Source organism: Mirounga angustirostris, unplaced genomic scaffold (assembly GCF_029215605.1).
Source record: "Mirounga angustirostris isolate CCGP_5_RB_7025 unplaced genomic scaffold, mMirAng1.0.hap1 SCAF_2, whole genome shotgun sequence".
NCBI lineage: Eukaryota > Metazoa > Chordata > Mammalia > Carnivora > Phocidae > Mirounga > Mirounga angustirostris.
The window spans coordinates 61,536,846-61,559,501 of NW_026991710.1; the positions used below are offsets into that span (position 1 = coordinate 61,536,846).

Here is a 22,656-nt window from a genome sequence, read left to right on the forward strand (position 1 = left end):
AGAAGAGGGCGGAGCTGGAGAAGGTAACTCGTCTCTGTCCTTGTGTCGCTTCACAGGTCCATCTCCCATTTGCCGTGGTCGGCAGCACCGAAGAGGTGAAGATCGGCAACAAGATGGCAAAGGCCAGGCAGTACCCCTGGGGTGTGGTGCAGGGTAGGTGCGCAGTACGGGAAGGGTGTCTTTACATTCAGCCCCTGCGGTGACTGTCCACGTTCCTTCCCTCCCTGCTGTGTTTGGGGAGGTGCTCAGCCATAGGCAGGAGGAAGAGAGCAGTAGGGTTAGACACATGACAGTCGTCAAGCGAGGAAGCAAGACACGGTGACCAGGTAGGTAGACCGTGGGGGAGGTGAGTGCTGAGCCCTAGTGCCATTGTGGTAGCCCCTCAAGAATGTTGGCTTGTGCGGCAAATTCAGCATACATTCCTGATGGAAAAGAGTTCTTGCCTAGCAGTTTCAGCCACTCTCATACCAGTTTCACCAGCAAAGTATAAAGAAGCTGCAAAACATTTCTTGTAAATAAGAGGATACTTGTTTCTCCATTATCTCTGGAAAACTTGTCTTCCAGTTAAATGTTATCTCAGTAAATACTGGAGAATTATAAGGCTATCTGACCTAGTTTGGCACTGTGGGACATGACCACAGTCTCTGATCTAAAGAAGCTTCCCATATGTTGCTTGGTTCCCATATGTTGCTCCCCTTGTACCTATTGAAGGAAGATGCCCAATGTTAGAGGTTAAGTAGGATCACTACAGAAAATTCCTTCATTGGTTTAAGATCTATCAGTCCTCCTTTTCTTTTGTTCTGAATAAAGGCAATAAATCTGTGAGAAGTGAGAAGAAATTACACCTTTGGGATTCCTGGGAAAATTTTAATTTTTATGACTATTACCTATTTTTCTACAATAGAACTTTTTTCATAGTGTTGATAAAATTAAAAGAAGCGGTATGTAAGAACTGCCTTGTATACTTCCAGGGGGCATGGAGTAGTGGAACTAGATAGACCTGGCTTTGCAGCCCGATGTTGGGGTGTTTAAATGTAGACTCTGCTACCTCTACTCGGGAGGTCAGCATGCTCATCACAGCCTTGCTTCTGCATCTGAAAGGCAAGAGTCGCAATGCCTACTTGGCAGAATTATTCTGAAGAGTAAAGACCATATTTACAAACTTCCTCCTGCAGTGCCCTGCCTCGAGCAGGCCCTCTGCAGTCACTCGTGTCATCAGTGTCATGGTCCGCGTTGTCAGCAATCTTGCCCTCATTGGGAAGGTGAGGTGAATCCAGTAAAGGTCTGCAGATGGCTTTGAGACTTCAGAGATTTCAGGAGCGATGGTGATCACCTCTTGAAAGTGTCACTTCAGATTTTGGGGATATCGTTGCTAATAGCCACCCCCACCTTCCCATCTCTCGCAGTTGAGAATGAAAACCATTGTGATTTCGTGAAACTTCGGGAGATGCTGATCCGTGTGAACATGGAAGATTTGCGAGAGCAGACTCACACCCGCCATTATGAATTGTATCGGCGCTGTAAGCTCGAGGAGATGGGTTTCAAGGACACTGACCCTGACAGCAAGCCTTTCAGGTATGAGGGCACCTAGCAATCAGCTGTTCCCTGGATAGTGGCTTGAGTGGTGTGTTGGTGCATCATGGAAATGCTTATTGGATTGGGGCGCCTGGGTGGCTCAGTTAGTTAAGTGGCCGACTCTTAGTTTCGGCTCAGGTCATGATCTCAGGGTTGTGAGATCAAGCTCCACGTTGGGCTCTGTGCTCAGTGGGGAGTCTGCTTCAGGATTCTCACCCTCTGCCCTTCCCCCTGCATGGGCTCAGGCGTGCGCGCGTGCGCGCGCGCGCACACACACACACACACACACTCTATCTCTGTCTCTCAAATAAATAATCTTTTTAAAAAAGAAATGCTTGTTGGATTAAGAAAACAGTGATAGAGGGACCTGGTGGGGACACATTAGTAGCATAATTGCCAGGCATCGTGATCACTTTATTGGCATTATCTCAACTACCCCATGTAGTTGCTGTCATCATCCTCCTCATTTACAGGTCAGGACACTAAGGCACGGAAAGTGTAAACAACCTACCCAAGGTCCTGTAAGTAGAAAGTGAACCCCTGCTCTGCACCACTCTACTCACAGAGGCACAGGGCCCAGCCCAGGGGTTTACCGAGTTGTGGCCGCTCATTCCAGCATGCTGCGCTCGTGGCTGCCGGCCAGGTCTCCCTTCCCAAGGCTCTTCCCAGCTCTCAGTGGTTCAGTATAATGCTAGCTACTAATGAGGAGGAAGGGGACTAACTTGTAGAAAATGTCTTGTGTATTTTCCCACATCTTAGATGGATGGGGACCAAGAGGCCCAACGTGAAGGGGAGAATACCAAAATTAATGTAGACTTAGCAGCCTAGCAAAGGCCCCGTTGCTGTCAGAACCTGGTGGTGGGGGAGGGGCGGCAGGGGCTGAGTACCTTGGCTGAGGAGTGGTAAGGGGAGGTGGGGATCCTGGGCCAGATTTACCACCTCTGGGCTCAGCAGAGGATTAGCTTTGTCCTTCCTGGGCCCACACAGCAGTCTTAATGGAGATTTCAGTTGAGGTGATGAGAGGTGTGTCTGGGCACACAGTAGGGGCCGCAGTTCCTTGGAAAAGACTATTTCCTCCTCTGCTGCCTCTGTTTTTGGCATTTAAATTAAAATTCCTCCTGCAAGCCCAGGGTAAGTGCCCACTAGGAGGTGGAGTTGCTGGGCGGTTCCAGCTGGCTTCTGCAAGGCCTCCCTGACTTCTGGGACTCTGGGATGGTGGCAGATGTCATCCAGGCCTTCTGACTTGTAGACAGTATGCTTTATTCACACATCTTCTGCTCCCATTTGGTTCCATTTCTTCTGGTCTAAGGTTTCTTTGTTTTGCTTTTTGTTTTTATACCTCACTGTAATCTCACATTTGTTTATTTTTTTACTGAGGTATAATTAACATACAATATTTTATTAGTTTTAGATGTACAACGTAGTGCTTCAATGATTCTGTGCAGTACTCAGTGCTCACCATGCGAAGTGTAGTCACCAAGCAACATGAGTACAGTTTCATTGACTATATTCCCTGGGGTGTACTTTTCATCTCCATGACGGATTTATTTTATAACTGGTACAAACTTGATCTGTTTCTATCTTCTTTTATTTATATCCATCTTCCTCTTTATTTCATCTATCACACCCCTCCCTCCACAACCATCAGTTTGTTCTTTATATTTAAGAGTCTGGTTTTTGTTTGTTACTTTGTTCATTTGTTTTTGTTTTAAAGATTTATTTAAACACTTGAGAGAGAGAAAGAGAGAGAGAACAAGCAGGAGGAGGGGCAGAGGGAGAGGGAGAGTGCACTGAGCACAGAGTCTGACTCAGAACCTGATCCCACGAGCTGGGATCATGACGAGCCGAAACCAAGAGTTGGACGCTTAACCGACTAAGCCACCCAGGTGTCCCTATTCATCTGTTTTGTTTTTTAGATTCCACATGTAAGTGAAATCATATGGTATTTGTCTTTCTCCGCCTGACTTATTTCACTTAGCATAAGTTCCATCCCTCTTGTCATGAACAGCAAGATCTAATTCTTTTTTTATAGCTGGATAATATTCCATTGTGGATATATGCCACATTTTCTTTGTCCATCCACTTATTGATGGACGCTTAGGTTGCTTCCCTATCTTGGCTGTTGTAAGTAATATTCAATAAACATAAGGTGCATATATCTTTTCAAATTAATATTTTTATTTTCTTTGGGTAAATATCCAGTAGTAGAATTGTTAGATTGTATGATATTTCTATTTTTAATTTTTTGAGGAACTGCCACACTTTTCCAGAGTGGCTGCACCAGTTTACATTTCCACCAGCAGTGTGTAAGGGTTTCCTTTTCTCCACATCCCCACCAACACTTGTTACTTCTTGTCTTTTTGATACTGGCCATGAGGTGATATCTCATTGTGGTTTTGATTTACATTTCCCTGATGATGAGCAGTGTTGAGCATCTTTGCAGGTGTCTGTTGGCCATCTGCATGTTTTCTTTGGAAAAATGTCTGTTCAGATCCTCTGCCTATTTTTTAATTGGATTTTTTTGGTGTTGAGTCGTATAAGTTCTTTATATAGTTTGGATATTAACCCCTTATCAGCTACCTCATTTGCAAATATCTTCGCCATTCAATAGGTTGCCTTTTAGTTTTGCTGATGCTTTCCTTGGCTTTGCAAAAGCTTTTTATTTTGATGTCGTCCCAGTAGTTTATTTTTGCTTTTGTTTCCCTTGCCTGAGGAGACATAGCTAGAAAGAAGAACAAAGCTGGAGGTATCACAGTCCCAGATTTCAAGATATGTTACAAAGCTGTAGTAATTGAAACTGTGGTACTGGTGTGAAAATAGACAGAGAGATCAGTGGAACAGGATAGAGAGCCCAGAAATAAACTCACACTTACATGGTCAGTTACTTTACAACAAAGGAGGCAGGAATATGCGATGGGGGAAAGAAAGTCTCTTCAACAAATGGTGTCGGGAAAACTGGACAGCTACATGCAAAAGAATGAAACTGGACTGCTTTCTTATACCATACACAAATATAAACTCAAAATGGATTAAAGACCTAAATGTGAGAGCTGAAGCCATAAACTCCTAGAAGAGACCACAGGCAGTTTCTCTGACATTGGCTGTAGCAATGTTTTGTGGATATGTCTCCTCAGGCAAGGGAAACAAAAGCAAAAATAAAGTATTGGGGGACTGAGGTTTCCTTTTTGATAATGAAAAGGGGGAATAGATTATAAATATACATCCAAAGCCTTTACTCTTTTCCCTGCATAAAAAAAATAAGTAGAGAAAAGTAGACTTTCTGAAATACTTGCTCTCATTTCAGTTACTGGGAACTCTGGAAATGGTTTGTCCTCTTAGAAATCCATCATTTAAACTCAGGTGTCCATCTTGGTGCAAGCAAGATCATTTGGAACATCAAAACTGGCTTTGAATCAACTGACTTGGCAAATAGGAAGGTGAAATCAACTTGGTTTCCATTTCTTGAGAGCCACTACCTTAAAAGGGGCTCAGACTTTCCCTCTGAGGCATCTCCAGCATCCCCAGCACTTCCTATGAGCCTCGGACCACACTGAAGGGAGAGGGGTTTTGCAGTGAGGGGACCCTGCTTGAAAGATGACACAGTTAAGGAAAAGCAAAAAAGCTGCAGCTGATTTGAGTGGCTTTCCAGAATTTCATCTTCGAAATCCTCATTCCTGGATGCTCTTAGATTTTTTTCCATGGGAATTTTGGGTGAGCTGGGATGGGTATTAAGTATATTCTCAAAGCAGAGGCTTTCTCTGCAGGTGTACAATGAAGTCCATCCTTCCCTTTGAGCACCCTGTGTCTACCCTTTGTCCTCCAAGCCCCTCTTGTGTTTATGAAGCAGACAGTGACCTCTAAAACCAAGGCTAGGAAGGGGCAGCCATCACCCGAATATATTGTACAGTGTGAAGCAAAAGCAGGGTGAGCAAGTAACAGGCTGTATGAAAGGCTGTACTGGGAAGTACATCGGAGGCTGTAAAGCTGAGGCCGTCCCTGCTGGTGTCCTTGAACCTGCCTCAATTCAGAGTTGTCCTGTGGCAGAATCTCTGTATCTGTGTACATACCTGTCCAGATGTCAGCTTGCTTTCCGCTGTGCCCATCTTTCCCACCTGCTGCCCTACAGCCTTCTGGACCTTCTCTGCACCCACGTCTCCCTTCCCCTGACCTCAGTTGCTTTGTGGCTAGTGTCTGGAGAAGAGGAGGGGGATGTAGGACCCAAGTGGGGACCGCACCAATCTTGTTCCTGCTGCTTTTCTCCTGAGACACCATTGCCCTTTTCCCAACAATTCCCGTCCAAGCTGCCCATTCCTTATCTCAGAATGCCTCCTTTTCCTGACTCTCTTAGGTCACAAAAAGGGCTTAGTAACCACCATTCTCTCAAGAGATCACAAAGTTTCAGGTCCATGAGACCCATTTGTTTGAGGGGAACGTGTGGACCTCGGTTCACCAGCTGTGCAGTGTAGTGGGTAGAACTCCTGTCTGAGCTTCTTCATTGTGTGACCTAGACAGATGACTAAACACTTGTATCCAGGTTTCTTCATCTAGGAAATGGGGGATAGTTAGTAATACCCACCTTACTGGGTTATTGTGAGGATTGATGAATTCTCGTGTGTAAATTGCTTCGTAAACACTGGTGATGTGTTCTTTGGCATGCCCTTCACCGGGTAGTTCCTGGGGATTGGAACAGAGAGAGAATTATGTTGTGTGAATTACCAGAATGAAGTCTGAACTGAACTACCTGTACTCAATTCTCCTTCCCTTTGACTTCGGTGAGTGACACCTATCCCTGCGTAGGGCTGTTAAAAAAACGAGAAGAGGGGTGCCTGGGTGGCTCAGTCAGAGGAGCATGCGACCCCTAATGTCAGGGTTGTGAGTTCGAGCCCCACATTGGGTGTAGAGATTACTTAAAAATAAAATCTTAATTAAAAAAGTGAGAAAATGAGAAGATAGAATTTGTGGTTTCAATCCAGCTTAAAACCTCATGAAAAAATTGCACATTTCACACTGAGAAAAGGGTGTAAATAACTACAATTAAAAATTAAGTTGAAAGAGCTAAAAATTGCCAAAGACGTCATCTCGTTAGGGATGTGTGAGTGGATGACAGAACCAGTTCCTTCTCAACTGGTTTTTACTGACCGGAAGCATTAGTGAGGGTTTCTGGTCTCTTGTTTGCAACTAACTGCCAGAGGCTTCTGGGGACTTTGACCCCATGAGTGTGTGGTTGTTTGAAATCATTTCTCAGTATCTCTCTGTAGTTGTGACTCCTTGGAGTAGGGTCTTATGATTTCCTGAGTGTTGCTTATCATTTCCAGTGTCCGAGTTCAAAGCCTGGTTCATATCCTAGGGCACAGTGATGGTCTGAGTACCACTTTCCTGTTCTGGCCTGGACGCCGAGGCTGCGCTGAGTCTCCTGGCCAAGCCTGTCTGGCAAGGCGTAGTGTTGCCTAATCGCCTTTTTCGAGGACACGGGCTTTCTGACTTTGGGTGGCAACCTTCACTATAAATGGGTTCTGCATCATGATCCAGTGTACAAATTTGGAAGTACAACTGCTCTTACTGTTTGCAGCACAATACTCTGGTATTTTCTATCCTATTCTGTTAAGCTTTTTCATTTAACATATTGGTTAAGACCCTCACTTGGGTCATGACCCATAGTTTGAAAACATATCTCCAGAAACCAGAGCATAAGCTAGGTTGGGGCTGGGACTGCATAAGGCAGACTTATCGTGAGGGTTCTCATATTCTAGGTAGCATTACCTAAAGTACATTCTCTCTGTGGGTTACTTAAAAAGCTTCCACGATTAAACGGTTTTGGGGAGCTCTAAGTTAATAAACAGGTTCTTGTACGTAAGGACTGTTAGAGCATTTAAAACAAGCAGTGGTTGGCAGACGACTTACATTAAATCACCTGGAAGCATTTTAAAAATACAGATTATTTTGTCTTCGCCTGCCATCCTGAATCAGCAGCTCCAGGAGTGGGGTTAGCAAACTGTTTAGAAGTCCAATAAAACATACCCAGGCCATCCTGACATGCTGCCGGGCTTGGGAGCCACTGTGCCTGTGACTCTCCCAACAGGAGACCTCACAGAGCGTTTTCCCTTTACTCTCTTGCCTCAGGAACCCCTCTTCTGAAGATCTCTTAAAACTAGTGATCTCCAGGGTGCCTGGGTGGCTCAGATGGTTGGGCGTCTGCCTTCAGCTCAGGTCATGATCCCAGGGTCCCGGGATCGAGTCCCGCATCGGGCTCCCTGCTCGGCAGGGAGCCTGCTTCTCCCTCTGCCTCTCTCTCTCTCTCTGTCTCTCATGAATAAATAAATAAAATCTTTAAAAAAAAAAAAAACAAAAAAAAAAACTAGTGATCTCCAGAACACATGTTGGGCAGTGTTTCTGTAAAAGGTGTTCCCCTCCTTGTTAGAAAGAAGTTGGCAGTTATATTCATTATCATAAAATAAAGTTTCCCTTAAAATTTTGTACCAGGGACAGGTCATCTGCTTTTGGCAGTTCTGTTCTAAATAAAGGTGAAGAAGAGTTCATTAGATGCTAACAAGCAAGATCAAATTCATGAATTAGTTCTATCAGTACATTTCTATATCTCTGTGCCAATAATTTAAGACTAAATTTCAAGTCCAAGTACTGCTATTAATATTAGCCAATGTCAACATTGGCCAAAATTGTTTTTGTTTCAAAAGATAATATGAAACTCTGGAAACTCAAAGTACTTGATTGTTCATTAACAGGTAGTGTTGAAATTCTTGAGGACAGGAGAACGTTTTTTTGTTTGTTTTTCTTTGAGAGAGAGTGCGCGTGAGCAGTGGGGGCAGGGGGAGTGCAGAGCGAGAGGGAGAGAATCTTAAGCAGCCTCCATGCCCAGCGCAGAGCCTGACTCGGGGCTCGATGACCTGAGCCGAAGTTGAGTCAGACAGCCAATTGATTGAGCCACCCAAACGCCCCAGGAGAACATGTTTTTAATCAACCAATGAAAGTGTTGATTACAGAATTATAAGCAATCCTAATGAATACACTTTCTAATCATTTACATGCATTGTAAATGTCCTGAATGTCCTTTTTCTCCTTCTAAAAGGACAAGTGTGGATGCAGGGAGGTGGCTCTGCATGGTGGCCAGGGTTATCCACACGTGCTTTCCAGTTTGGAGTCAGCACTTTGGGTGAATTCAGTCCACGGGTAAAGGTGGATAATCCTGCAGACCCGTGTTACTGTAACAAGTCTTGTTCTAGGGAAACTGCAAGGGAGAAATAGAAATAACACCTTATCAAATATCAGCAAGTGTTTCTCTGTTTGTGTAGGTGTGGATATGGGGGTGTGTTTTCTAAGTTGTGTTACCAATTTTTCTGTCAATGTATTTGTTCTGACTTAGAGATAAAGCCGAGTCTGGCATTTGATTTAAAATATTGGGCTCAAAGTTCCAGAGAGAGTCAGGAGGCGGTTGGGGTTTAAGATAAAAATAAAACTCCTGCCTGCTCTATTTACAGTTGGTAATATAACTTGAAGTAGCAATTTTCTATAATATCTTTAGATATACCATTGTCTCTTTAGATGGTTCACTGAATCCATTTTCTGAATTGGGGACTGCAGGGAGGTGAATGGGGGAAGGGAGGTAGTATTTGCCACAGAGGGTATGTCGAATGCTCTCCTCACTTTGCCCCCATGGAACACCCACAGTCCTGTCCCTAGAAGGTAAGTGCTGTTGTGTCCACATCTTAGACAGAGAACACTGAGGCTTAGGGACTGTGCCCTTCCCAAGATCGGTCAGTAAGTTGCTGTGGCCAGAATCCAAACCCTGGCCCGTGTGGCTCCAGTGCCTTTGCATTCTCTCCCTACGCTATGCTGACTTCGTCTCCTAAAAGTCTCTTACTTGGTGTCTGCCTTGTTTGCTGATCTGGAAGATACGGGCCAGCCCAACCCAGGCTTTCCCTGTGTGAAGATACACAGGGTAAGCGTGGCCGGTAAGACATGTCTGTAGGGCTACTGCGTGCCTACTGACTCACCCCCGGTTCTCGATGTGCTTGTCTTTCTGATCCCTGCATAACTAAAAAGAAGGTGGTGTGCCATTTTATGTGTCCTTTAACATAGTAAGTGGCAGCCTCATCTATTTTTTGGAAGCAATGAGTAGAAATTATATGAGCTGAGATTTCCTATTCAACTTCACAACACTATCCTTGGTTTGTGGCTTTTGAATAGTCTTCAGGAGACTTACGAAGCGAAAAGAAATGAATTTCTGGGAGAACTTCAGAAGAAAGAAGAAGAAATGAGGCAAATGTTTGTGATGAGAGTGAAGGAGAAAGAAGCTGAACTTAAAGAGGCAGAGAAAGAGGTAAGCCATCTGTCTTCCTTCAGAGCAGAGACAAATAAGCGAGGTGTATTATTAATACGTCACATTTTCTAGAACTTCATGCTCTCCTAAGTACTTTCTACGTGTATCTTATCACGTGAGCAGCAGGCTAACATGGTAAGGAAAGCAGGTTAGGTATTCTTATCCCCATTTTAGAGATGATAAAACTGAGAGGCCTGGAGGTTAAATGATTTCTGTAGTCACATACGTAGTAAGTAGCAGAGCTGAAACTAAAACTAGACCTTAGGTCTCCAGGTGTGGTCCCGTGTTCTCTGTAGCTCCGTATTTCCTCAATTTGTAAGTCTTGCAGTGTAAGATTTGGGATTCTGGGACCATTATTATTATTATTGTAGTCTGTCAGCCAACTCGGTGAGCTAAACGGTGGAGGGGCCCTCTGCGGGCATGTCCTCGTGCCTGCCTGTCATTGCCCACGACCAGGCCACATTAACTGCTTCCTAGAAGTTGACATGGATTTCTGCTATAGCACTCATTCCATCGAGACAGAGAGAGAGAGAGAGTAATTTATCTGTCTCTGATGTTAGATAATGAGTATCTCAAGTGCGTATCTCAAGTGCTTGACCTATAGCTCTGTACATTTCCAAATTGTCTACATAATTTCCTCATCATTCCCTTTTAATTTATCCTTATAAAGACTACTGAAATTTAGTGGTTATTTAAATAGCTAAGCACTCAATAGAGTTTTGCTGCCGAGAAAGGAAAGTTGATCTTTATTTGTTGTTGGCCATTAAGTACCAAGTGGTGCTGGATAAAAATCTAAAACTATCTAGTAAGTTTTTTTTCTTAATTCTTTCTGTCCTTCCTCCCTTCCTCCCTGCTTTTGTTTCTGCCTCGTGATAACTTTCTAAATTCGATTTGTCGAGAAATTTGTGAGAAACCTCCCAACAGATTCTTACTCTTTGAATAGCCTATATCCTCTGTAGTCACCGCGTGTGTCTGTAAGTAAATGTATATTATACATTTTGAAAAAGGACCAGAAATAAAGAATTACTCTTACCACTCAGGTAAATTGCTAATTAGGAGCATGGATAATTTTTTTCTTCTTTATGCTTCTTACAATGAATATGTATTTTATTGTCAGTAAGAATGAACAGGATTCCCTTCAGCGCCAAGGCGTCCAAGTCTCAAAGGCACGTAGTAGGGCTCCCTGGGCTGCGCTTTGCCAGATGGTGCTGCCCTCGTGGGACTGACGCAGCTTGGCAGCATGGAGCATGCTTTGATTTTGAACGGATCCACGTGACCTTCAGCAGTAACTTTCCCCTCCCTTCACCCAGCTTGCCCTCCTCTTTTCCTCTCCAGCTCCATGAGAAGTTTGACCTCCTGAAGCGGACACACCAAGAAGAGAAGAAGAAAGTGGAAGACAAGAAGAAGGAGCTGGAGGAGGAGGTGAACAGTTTCCAGAAGAAGAAGGCAGCCGCTCAGCTCCTACAGTCCCAGGCACAGCAGTCTGGGGCCCAGCAAACCAAGAAAGACAAGGATAAGAAAAAGTAAGCGGGTGTCCCCCCATGCTTCGGGGCCCTCTAACAATTTATTCCTCTTGCATGTTTCTACTTTTCCCATTTACAGACTGGAAACTGGTCTGTTACCAGAAAGATAAAAGCAAGTCTTTTCTCTACAGTGCAGGGAAGATGATACAGGTTTTTAAAGTATTTGTAAAGGGTACACAAACATTAATTTATAAAACTTGACCACACGACCAAGCAATCAGGGCTGGAGGAACCTGCCGTCTCCAGTGGCATCTTCTGCACCAACACTAGGACTCTGGAGAAGACAGTCTGTTTCTCTTCATTACTCTCTGGAGACAATCCTCATGACTCTTGGCGAAGGGCATCCTAAAATGATGATTGTTAAGATTTTTCTCTTCTGTGTTGCGAGGCTTGGTCAGCCAGTCACGGAAAGTCTTGTCTCCAAAGTGGAAGATTGGGACAAACTACTAGTGGCCACCTAGTTTCCCCCTAAATTCAACGAGATGGTGAACCGTTTCATTGTGGAATGGGATCCAAATACCCTTTCTGTTAAGACACCCCCACCCATCCTCAGAGCACACAAAAGAACATTCTAAGCTATGGCCTTGATTTAATGTGCCAAAGGGTCAGCTTCTGCTCTTCAGTTAGTCACTTCCTAGCACGACTACAGTAGTGGCCGCCGGAGGCCAGTGGGAGAGTTGGGCCTGCCGTGAGATTGTCCCGTGATTTGAAGTGCTGCGTCAGATCACCTTAATGACTAGAGAACGCAGCGCTAGGACAGTCACGGCAGGGTTGACAGCACAGTGGGCAGTACGGTCCCTTCTAGGAACACCCTTGTGGCGGCCGGATGGCAAGCCCGCGGACGCTGCCCTCCTGCGTCTGTTGAGCGTGGGGTGCTCTCGGGGCAGCGATACGGCCGTTCGGGACGTGTTCAGGATCCTTACCCTTTACCCTCAGGTGCCAGGGTTTTAGGGGAAAAGCTGACAAACAGTAAAGCTGTTGGTAGTCAACTAGGCAGAGAATTAAATCCTGCAGAGTAGCACAGACTGGAGTGGATCTGCACGACAGCTGAGACCCATCACAGGGGGTGGGGGTGAGCACGCACACTCGCCCCTGCCCGGTCTCCTCACGTTGCCTGTGGCGGAAATCACAGTGCCCTACTTTGGGGACGCACGGAGAGGTTTTAAGTTCTACCTTACAAACTTGGACTTTCCAAGCTCTGAGACAGCAGAAAACGTGTCAAGAGAGCAAAGAAGTAAGCACATTTTCTAAGCAATGGAAAGTAGTTGGTGTAGGTGTGGTGTGATTTTAATGGGGTTGGTACAGACCTGAGGGATCAAGGACCCCAAGGGCTGAAACTTTAGTTATGCCAGATTAAGTCTGAGCATAACAACTGCCTGGATTATAATCCAGTTCCAGAAAGCGCTGTGCATGTCGGGAGAGCAGTTGTCACTCCGGTGACATTCCCTGCACGGAGACTCAGAGATTCGTGACTCTTCCAGTGAAGACGAAAGGGAAGTCATTTGGCATCATACCCTTGTTGATCCTAACTAACCCAAGATAAAAATGTGTGCGTGTGCGTGTGTGAGTGTGTGTGAGAGTGTGTGAGTGTGTGAGTGGGTACACGCACACGTGGGTCCACATACATAGGAATGGATGACACAGAAAAAGCTGCTGACTCACAGCTTGGGAAACCCAAAGTCAAGTTTTTCTTACCCTGAAGCACTAATGTGCATAAAGGTACATGTTTTAGAACTAAAGATGTTTATAGAAGACCAGCAACGTTCCGAGGATGTTTCCCGTTGCCTGGATGTGCCTTTAAGCAACACAAGTTCCACGAGCTGATCCGCACTGTGCCTCCATTGGACAAAAGTCTATGTAGTGACAGGCTTCCCCGGGTAAGGAGGTTTCTCCTTGCCCTTTTGATCATTTTAGGTTATTTTGGTCCCAACCTTGGGCCTTAGCGATGTATAATGCTTTTCATGTTTACATGAAGTATGTGTAAATTCTATTTTAGCCTTATTTATACACTCATGTATTATTAATAGAATTGGACTTCATCTGGTGCACAAGTAGGGACCAGGGTTTGTACCTGACAATGGCACCTATTTTTTTGGTAGGTTCTTAACCTTTTCTACAACTTTCCCATTTGAACACTGAAAGCAACTGCCAGTCCCAGAGCTGAGGTGGAAAAGTTAAAGAGCCTCCCTCCCCCGCCCCCGCCCCTTAGGGCCCCGGGAGAGTTTGGGCTGGAGATGACACAGAAAGTCACCAGGCAGCACTTTGAAAACAAACGGGAGACTCTTGGCCTCTTCACGCAGCCGGAGGAGATGCCGGGGTCACCATACGTGCCCCTTAGGAGCTGGCTTTGTTTCAGGGAGAAAATTGTTCTAAAAAGAGATGCTTATGTAGGCACTTGCTATGCTTCCGCCTGGAAAATGAACTTAGTGTTTCTAGTGGTTTTAAATTCTGTTTTTCTATTCTAATGACACGCTCCTTTTTTAACGTAGGTAAGGCTTTATGCTTCTTGACCCGTAGTGGCCTGAGAGCCCATAGCATTTCCTAAGGTGACAGCAGAGTCGAGCCAGCCCCGCCTCCTGGCCTCCCTGGCCGGCAGGGTGCCGTCCTTGTTCACGGCGGCCACCGTGCGGTCCTGCCCGGGAAAAGTTGTTCAGGGGACAGCGTTCTTCCTTTGAGAAAACTCTGCACGGTTGCCAGGAGGCCTGGGTGGTGACGCTTCATCCATCCCGAGAGGTCCTAAAATCCATCATTTTAAAACGGTCCCCGGCATCCGATAACCACAGTTTATACGGTCGCCCGCTCATGTTTTATTTTTGATCCTCGCTAAGGAATGAGGTTGCATGGCGCGGACGCGCCTAAGGTGAGGCGTGCGGCTCTCGGGTCGGGTGTTGCACTCCACCTGGGCGAGGGGGCGCCCCCGCGCGGCGGCGGCCGGAACCGCGGCGTGACGGGCCTGCGCCCCTTCCCAAGCACGTCATAGCGTGTCCTCCGCCCACTGTACTCCAGTCCCCGAGCTAACGGTTCAAAGACGTAATTGTAGATTTATTCTCTGACTCCAGCCACTCAGAAAGGGAAAGACGCGGCTCTCCTTCAGCACCGATGTGATGCCCAAATCTAATAGATAATGTTTTATGTTATTTGAGAAAATGAACATCAAACAGTAAACCCTTCCACGATAACATGCGATGGTTTCAAGAAGTCACTCATAAATTCTAAATTACATGCAAATGGAAACTAACCATGTGTTCTTTAATTCAGTATTAAAATTTTGCTTTTGCTTGTCATGTAGAATAGCTTACTCAGATTCGTGGTTTTAATTTCTGTCAATTCCATCATCATTGCATGAGCATTCACCATCACCGAATGCAGGTGCTGGCGCTCCTAATTTTCCTTTCTTTTTTATTTATTATTATTTCTAACTTTTTTGTTTTGTTTTTTAACTTGCAGTGCAAGCTTCACATAAAGCCTGGCAAGCCAAGGATGGTCCCGCATTCACCTGCTTTTGCAGTAATATTGTATCTCTGCCATCTGTGTCCTTTTGTTTTGTTTTATTTTATTTTTTTTTTACCCTTCCCCAGACACCAGTAACTATTAACTCATTTTGCTGACTGTTGTTGGGTAGTAGAAAATGATAGAGCAAGAGAGTAACACCAAAAGCTATGTGCAGCTGGACTTTGTTTCTGGAAAGCAGATGATTGGCCTTTTATGCCTGTTCAGAGTGGCAGCAGGAAGCGGGCCTGTGGCTTGTGTGTTGCTTTGGACCGAGGGATGGAGGGTCAATGGCTCCATGTCCGTCTGTCAGGAGAACTCACCGCCTCAGCCACTGAACCCTAGCCCCGAATACCCAGGACAACAGTTTGTTTCTCTTGATTTCTCATCTCCATGGGGGCAGAAGCCCTGAATTCCCTCTGCCTCTTCTCCATACCTGGCCCAAACCAAGGTAGCTTCCTACGTAGGCAGAATGGTGGGTCAGCTTTTTAGGACTTTTGCATTTGCATGGATTTTTCATTATTATAATAACATTATTTGACCTGTGTTGTGGGTCTCCTCAGACCATATCCTCTTATGGCTTTAAAAATGTGTCTGAACCCCCCTCTCTCCAATCCTGGCCAAGTTGGACTGTAATGAGAAAGCTGATTATATTCCCTTCTATCAGCACAACCTTGACGCTGTCCTAGTCAGCGATCTTCAAGGTCAGGTCAGGTAACATGGCCCCATAGAAGCATCCTCTACTAAAGATGACAGGCTTTCCACAGCCTCCCTACCGCTTACAATAAGCATTCTTTCATACTCTCCATGGGCAATGGCCGATTCTAGGACATCAGTACTTCTAATACTTTTCAATAATCATGAGGAGAAAATTTTCAGAAATATTTCAACTAGAAAATTTGTTATCAACTGTATATCATCTGCAGCCCCAATTCTGAGAGGGGACCTCATCAGTTTCAGGTAGGAATGGGGAGGAACATAACACAAACCCATGAGTGGAGAAGGTAGAAGTTCAGCTGACATCCAGCTTCCTTGCATAGTCTCCTTCTCGTATATGGCAGTAAAGGGAAGAAGAAATAGAACAGCTAGTCTCTCAAGTCCAGTTGTCTTGAAGGAATCTTCTCACCTTTTTCCTTACCCCGACTAGCGCTACGAGCCCATCGCCCCATCAACAAGGATTAGGGCCAGCCCAAACGCCGTGACCCAGACTCCATACCACATTTGTGTGGGAGGGGGCATATTTAATCTCTTTTCTGTATTGTTCCTTTGTGAGGCTTATCCTTTCATCTTCTTGATTTTTCTCCCCTCTACTAACAAGAGCCTCCCACCTTCTAACTCTGTAGTCTCCTGTTTCTTACTTGAAAGAATAATATTTCTCATGAACTCCACCTCTCGCTTCCTCCTGGCCTTCACGAGTCATACGTTAGGTAAATAGGACAGGATATACTATATCTCCCTGACCAACACACACATACCTTTTTTTTTTTTTTTTAAATAAGTCTCTAGTTGATTCCAATAAAGTTTTTTTCCCTTCTCTTCATCCTCAACCATACTTTTAGGGGAAAGAAGTTATGGTCTTCCATGAACTGATGTAGACCTAATTAGGCGAAGTAAAGATTGTTTCACTGAAGGCCAAACCAGGCTGGGCTAGAACCTGCAAACTGGAAGCCGCAGTGGTGGTATAAAGACAGGCTTAGGAGCTACTGGACTAATGTTTTTGTTTTGCTTTGTTTTTTAATGATTCTAGTCCAGAGCTAGCTGTGGAACAGCCAAATACTAGACAGCATGCCGATTCTGTGGCTGAATTTGCTCATACGCTCTGCACCAGACAAAAGCTTGAATTCTTGTGTTGTATGCTTGTTCCAACTGCTGCTTGTGTGAGCATTTTTGTGCCTTGTAACAGAAAATATACTTGTAAGTTCCAAAAACGGTCACCTTAAAATTATCATTTTTAATGCATCACTGAAGTCTTTTTGACAGTGAGCCTAGCTGCAAAAGGCATCCAGCTGACTTTTTGATTCCAAGATTGTTGACTGATTGATTTTTTTCCCCCATGAAGATTTTCACAACAAAAGAAACCATATGGAGAGTCAGGGAATAAAAAATCAAAAAGTTCTAGAAGCTCTCTCTCTTTTTTTTTTTTAACATGTTGCTTCTGAACTCTTTTTCTACCCCCCACTCCCTGGCCCTGTTTGGTTTGTTGTTGCTGCCCTTCTCTTCTTTCTGTATCTGTGCCTTTTTTCACAGTAGTCCTTGGCTCTGCACGGAATAAATGATACCCTCAAATCTAATTGGATGTGCTTTCGCCTTTGCATGTAAGTACAGTAGTAAGAAAACTTTGAGATCTTTCTGACTTTTTAAAATTAGAGAAACAAATGGGATAGATGGGTTCTCCCCCCCCCCTTTTTTGGAGGGAGGTAGGGAGGTTTTGGTTTGAGTAGATTTTGTTTATTAAGAAAAAAAGAAAATACTAAATATATTTAAAATAGCCACATTTGTACCTTTCCCACGATAAATACAAATTCAACTTTTCCTTGATACCAATATGGGAGTCAGAAATTGTTGTTCCCAGGCTACATTCCACACAGCCATGTGGGCATCACTGGATATTACAGAGGGTCCTTGGTTCTGACTATGGAGTAAAGCTAGAATAAGAAACTACCACCTTCCTTTGGAGAAAACCAAGAGGGAAATATTTTTTATGTTAGGTTGCCTTTATGATTGCTTAATTTTTTGCTGATCTTGGTTTAATGGGCTTTCCTTCCTGCTAACTGCTGGCAGTGAACACACCTCTTTTTTTTTTTTTTTTGCCAGACAGTTCTAGCTGGCCTCTCCCCATATCTTCTGTTCAACAATAATGACCATTGCTTCTGGATTTTAGGTCCCTATAATGGTTGTATGTGCAGTAGGATGACGGAAAGGCATTTACGAGAATTTACTGGCAGTTAGAGACTGCAGTTAGAGACTATGTTTTCCCAGCTTAGGCTCCTTATTAATTTGTCAAAGTTTTGTCCAGAAAGGGGATCTCAACCAGGGGAACATTTAATGTCACATTGGGCACAGGTTACTTATTATCTTCCTTCTCTGCTTTGTAATCTCACCAGCAATAATACTTATTCTTCATATCTTGTGCACCTCAAACGAATGGACTGGGTTTCTTCACTTTCTTGACATTACCCCTAAGTGTTTCACATCCAGACTGTTGAATCTGGGTTTCAGCTGTTAACCAACCCATGTCATACTGTGTGTGTGTGGTCCTTCCAAACTGTCCTTTCAGATCCCTCTGCTTTGCCATTTGCAAGTGTCTGAAATTGTCAATTCTCAGCTTCCAGAAGTCTTGGTTCCACTGACAGGATACATATGTGATGACTCTTTAGTGGAAATTATGACCTACAAAGTCTAGATTGTATGTAGGTATGAAGGGAATTTTTTAAATAAATGAAAAGCTGTGAACAGCATTAGAACTTTGTCTATTTCTTAATTTTAAAATATGCTGATATGCCTTAAACTGTAGTTGTAGACCATTGTCATTTCGCTGTTTGAAAATAACCAATGTGTTTCTAAAAGTGTTGTGTAATCTACCTTTGGTGTTAATGCAGAATTGTCATATATGTAAGCTGCATGTTAGACACTTGGCTTTTTTAAAAACTAAAATAATTGTATTGATATGAAGTCTTCCTTTTTTCAAGTGAGGAAGTGATCACATAGCCACCTTGCTCAGTAATTCGGTGTCTGTTAAGGTAGAGAGCGGTGGGCAGGTCACCTCTGCATATATCACTAGTGCCAAGACACAACGTGGGGGGAAATATATTTTTACCCAAACAACGTGTGCCCTCTTGTGAGTTCTTTTTGGTCACTGTTTGGTATGCGTATGTACACGTGATTCTTGTATTGGATAAAAGAAATAGGAATGAAAGAGTCTCGTGCTTTCCTGCCTTGTCTGGGGGATTTCAAATGCTCCCGTGCGGGCAGCAGCACCTGCTCCGAGATCCTTGCCGTGCGGTGTCCTGTACGTCACGTGTGGTCTCTGCCTCCCTTTCTCCCCCACTCCCACCCAGCCCCTCCTGTCCCGACTGTTGTCCGTGGCGCCGCGCCGCCCCCGGGCCGGCGGAGGTAGCCGCTTCTTGCCTGGCCTCTGGCTGCTCACCCCTGGCTGTGCTCCCGGAAGTCAGCCCTCTAACTGACACACTGCTGTTCTTCCCCAGTTGTCGTAGAAAAGCTCTTTTTTTTTTTTTTTTAACTTTAAGAATCAAATTTGAATCTGAATCTTTCTTTTTTCTCCTCTGTAGCTTCTTCTTTATGTAGCCATCCTGTTGACAAGCCCTACTCCCCCCTAATGGACATAGAGCATTAGAAGAGCAGGAGTGTCTGTTCACGCGTGCTGGGGAAGAGTTACCTCATTTCCACCATCGCCTCCTATTCTTTTAAAGTCCGGGTCAATTCCTGCCTTGCTGTTTGTATTTGTCAATGTCTGTTTACAAACCACTGCCCGTAGTGGTTACTAAGGTGACGTTTCACTACCAAGAACAGTAATACTTAATAATGCTTAAAAGGAAATTGAGTGAGAAAGAGAACTTGGGCCAAGACCCAGGGTAGCCATGTGTTGGGATCCTCTTGCTTAGCTGTCCTGTTCTTGAAGGCGCCAATCCGAGAACTCGCGGACTGAAGACAGCACGTACCCTCCTCTGAGGTGGTCAGCACCTGCAGGGGCCACAAACGATCTCATGTTAACTCCAGACCTCTCTGTCCCATGAGTGACATTCTGAACAGCCCCACCAGGACCCTCAACCATCAATCAGGTCTTAAGATCTGGGCAACAGTCTCCTTCCTTTTGTTAGTTTCTATGGGTTGTTTTGGAGTTTGGGATTTTTTTTTTTTTAACTTTTGATATTGCATGAACAGAGATGGCTACAATTTTTTTATCTGGAGTGTTCTATTGATGCAATGTTTTTATTTTTCAGCTGACCATCCGCCTCTTGAGAGAGAGAAGTGGGCATCCTTCCTTTAAATTCAGGAACCATTGTTGTTTTATTTAACTCTTTTTCTGTGACCTGCATCCCTTATATAAGTTGTTTTGGGTTTGGGATTCTGTTTTGGGAAAAAAAATTTTTTCCAGTTAGCCAGTTCTGTTTTATGTATTGGTTATTCAAACTTAGTTTGGTATCAAAATTATGCCAGTTTTAAGTTCAAGAGGAAATTTAAGTGAAGTTTTAGTCACAGAACTCTGCTTAAGAATCTCTCCTCATCTCAGATACAACCAAAAAAATCCCTCTGCCGTCACTGGGGTTTTGACCTTTATAAGTCTTAATCATGTTTAAAATGTGTCCGTGCTGGGTAGAGGACTTTTCTGCCTCTAGGACTGAATTTATACTTAAAGGTACCTTAAAAATAACTTTCTGGCCCATCCCTGCCTTTTTATTTATTGGGAAGCTGTGCTTTACCTTGTTTCCAGAGTTTTTGTATCCCGGGCCATGGGAACAAACCCCAGGGAAGTGTATAACCTGTCCCAGACAATAGCATCATTACAATGGTTCTGCTCCACATTGTCTTCTCAAGTTACCCGGGTGGCTTTCTCTACCATGTCTGTGAAAAATAAATTTGCTGGAATTCACTTAAAATACACCCAACGTACAAACACACACGCTTCTGGCAATTGAGGCTGTGATTTTTAATGTCGACCCATTTGTGAGGGACTGGATCAACGCAGGGCTAGTGTTAACTTTATTAGCAGTCACCTCTTAGGGGCAGTTTTCATAATCAAGGGATGACTTTCATTCAAATTCAGTTCTATTTTAGAGCATGAACATGCATTTTAAGTTCCCTTATAATTTCATTACTTGTCGACAGTCTTTGCTTCTTTCCATCATTTTTCAACCTCACATTAGGAAGACCATAAAAATACTATTGGTGGCATGGGTTGTGTTTGGTAGAGATCCTTAGGAGTGTTTCCGTCTGTTTGAGAATGGTAACATCTGCTTCCGTTGAAAGGTGAAATGATGAAGCAGCAGTCCCTGCCTCTTGAGTCACTTTCTTCATTTAGAGCAATTGGATGAGCTCTGCTGGCAAGAGGCTTGCTTTCTTAGAAAGATGCTGTAATTACATGCAGTAAAGTCAGGTTCATCTGAGCCATTAAATGCTCAAAAGAGAAGCATCAAGAGCCATCCCTTCCACATTACATTATAATGGGTAAAGGTCCAAGTCTGCTAGTGACGTCACCGGTGGCTTGGGGGCGGACGGGGTGGGTACCAACTCCTGACGCCAGAGCCTGACGTATCAGTTTTGTAAGTCAAACACAAACACCCTTCTGTGTGAAACCACTGTAAGCACTAAGTACAATAATTGGATTAATTTTTAGTATTTTAATATGAACTTAACCCCATCACTCATTTTAAAAACAAATTCTGCATCAGGTTGTAAAGACATGTTTTGAGCAATATTTAAAAATCAAACCAGGCACTTTTTTTTCTTTAAGTAGAGAAATGTGTATTGTTGCTATTCCCTTTTATTCTCTCATTTTGGCCAGGTTGGAGGAAGTGTGGGGGAACGGGTTACTGTAGGTAGGTTGTCCTCTGTTCAACTACCCAGGGAAAGCCGATCATGGACACCACCGGTCAAGTGCACTGTCCTCCCCGTTAAGGTTTGGCATTTTACTTCGGGTGGTTCCTTTTCTCAAGTGTTGATAAAACTGATCGGTTCTCGAGTTCTCCTGGCTGACCAACTAAGAGCTGTGAAACCATCCCAGGGCTAATTATCATCGATAGTAATGATTTGCTTATCCCAAGCTAGATTGTGGAAAAGAAAAGCAAGAACTGAGTCATCTGAACCCGTTTCCATGGGTAATGGGCCTTTTATTTTTCATTCAGTCTTTTAAAAAAGTATTACTGGATTTCAGAAATAGACTGCCTTACTGCTTTGCAACAAGTGTAGTCTAGACGGTCTCCTTGAGGTTGGCACAGCACGTGTATAAAGGAGAGGTCTTCTGAATCAGTATCTGCTAAGCTGGTGGGGCAGAAAAAAATCAGGTCATCTTCCCAATACGCTTGGCCAAAGTTTTCCCCCCATCAACTGTATCTGTAACATGAAACTTCCTTCTTAGTGAATGATGGTTTTTGCCTATTGGCCCAGCTTGTAAGTGAACAGTTGTGGATATCTGAAAAACTCAGTACATAATTTTCATTGTATTTAAATGATGTTTCTACACAAAACCTTTTGCTTTGCAGATGACTGTCCTCTTTCCACCCTGGAGACTGACAGTGATGTCAATGTGGATCACTTTGAAGATCCTTGTACTTGAGTCCTAGGGACCATGGCATTTCGTCCTTGTGATGGACACCATCTGGCTTTCAGATCAGTTTCTAGCAAGTAGCTGAAACTCTCCCCTGGCCAGTGAAGGGATTTAATGTCTTAATTTGAAAAGACTAATTGTGAGCCTTCGTATCCACTGACCTCCCTTTGCAGCTTCCTAGTCTAACAAGTAGCTGTACACAAGCGAGACCTCTCGGTGGCCAGTGGAACAGTGAGGCACAATGGAGATCTCACGTCTGCCCCCAACCACTTACCTGCAGTGCTGTGAGTGGAATGGCATTTTGGCTCCACTGTGGAAACTTTCTTTCAAAACTACAGTGCTTAGATCAGAGGTGGCAGAGGCTATTATAATGAGGTTGGTCCCTGTTCCCCGCCCCCTCCCCCCCCGACACACAAAGTGTGTATGGGGAAGGGAGCGCAGAATAACAT

General features: G+C 44.2%; 1 protein-coding gene across 5 annotated transcripts in view; it reads left to right on the forward strand.

Annotated features, from left to right (window-relative positions):
• SEPTIN11 (septin 11) overlaps window positions 1–22,656 on the forward strand; it is a 138,936-nt gene that overhangs the window by 69,213 nt on the left and 47,067 nt on the right. For 2 of the 5 annotated variants that reach the window (XM_045880943.3, XM_064584657.1), the window contains 5 exons: window positions 57–153; window positions 1,407–1,575; window positions 9,778–9,910; window positions 11,246–11,433; window positions 14,881–18,747. In XM_045880943.3, the coding sequence (XP_045736899.1) occupies window positions 57–153; window positions 1,407–1,575; window positions 9,778–9,910; window positions 11,246–11,433; window positions 14,881–14,896 (603 nt within the window). In that variant the 3' untranslated portion in view covers window positions 14,897–18,747. The other 3 variants (XM_045880944.3, XM_045880942.3, XR_006791799.3) reach the window with 3 other exon arrangements.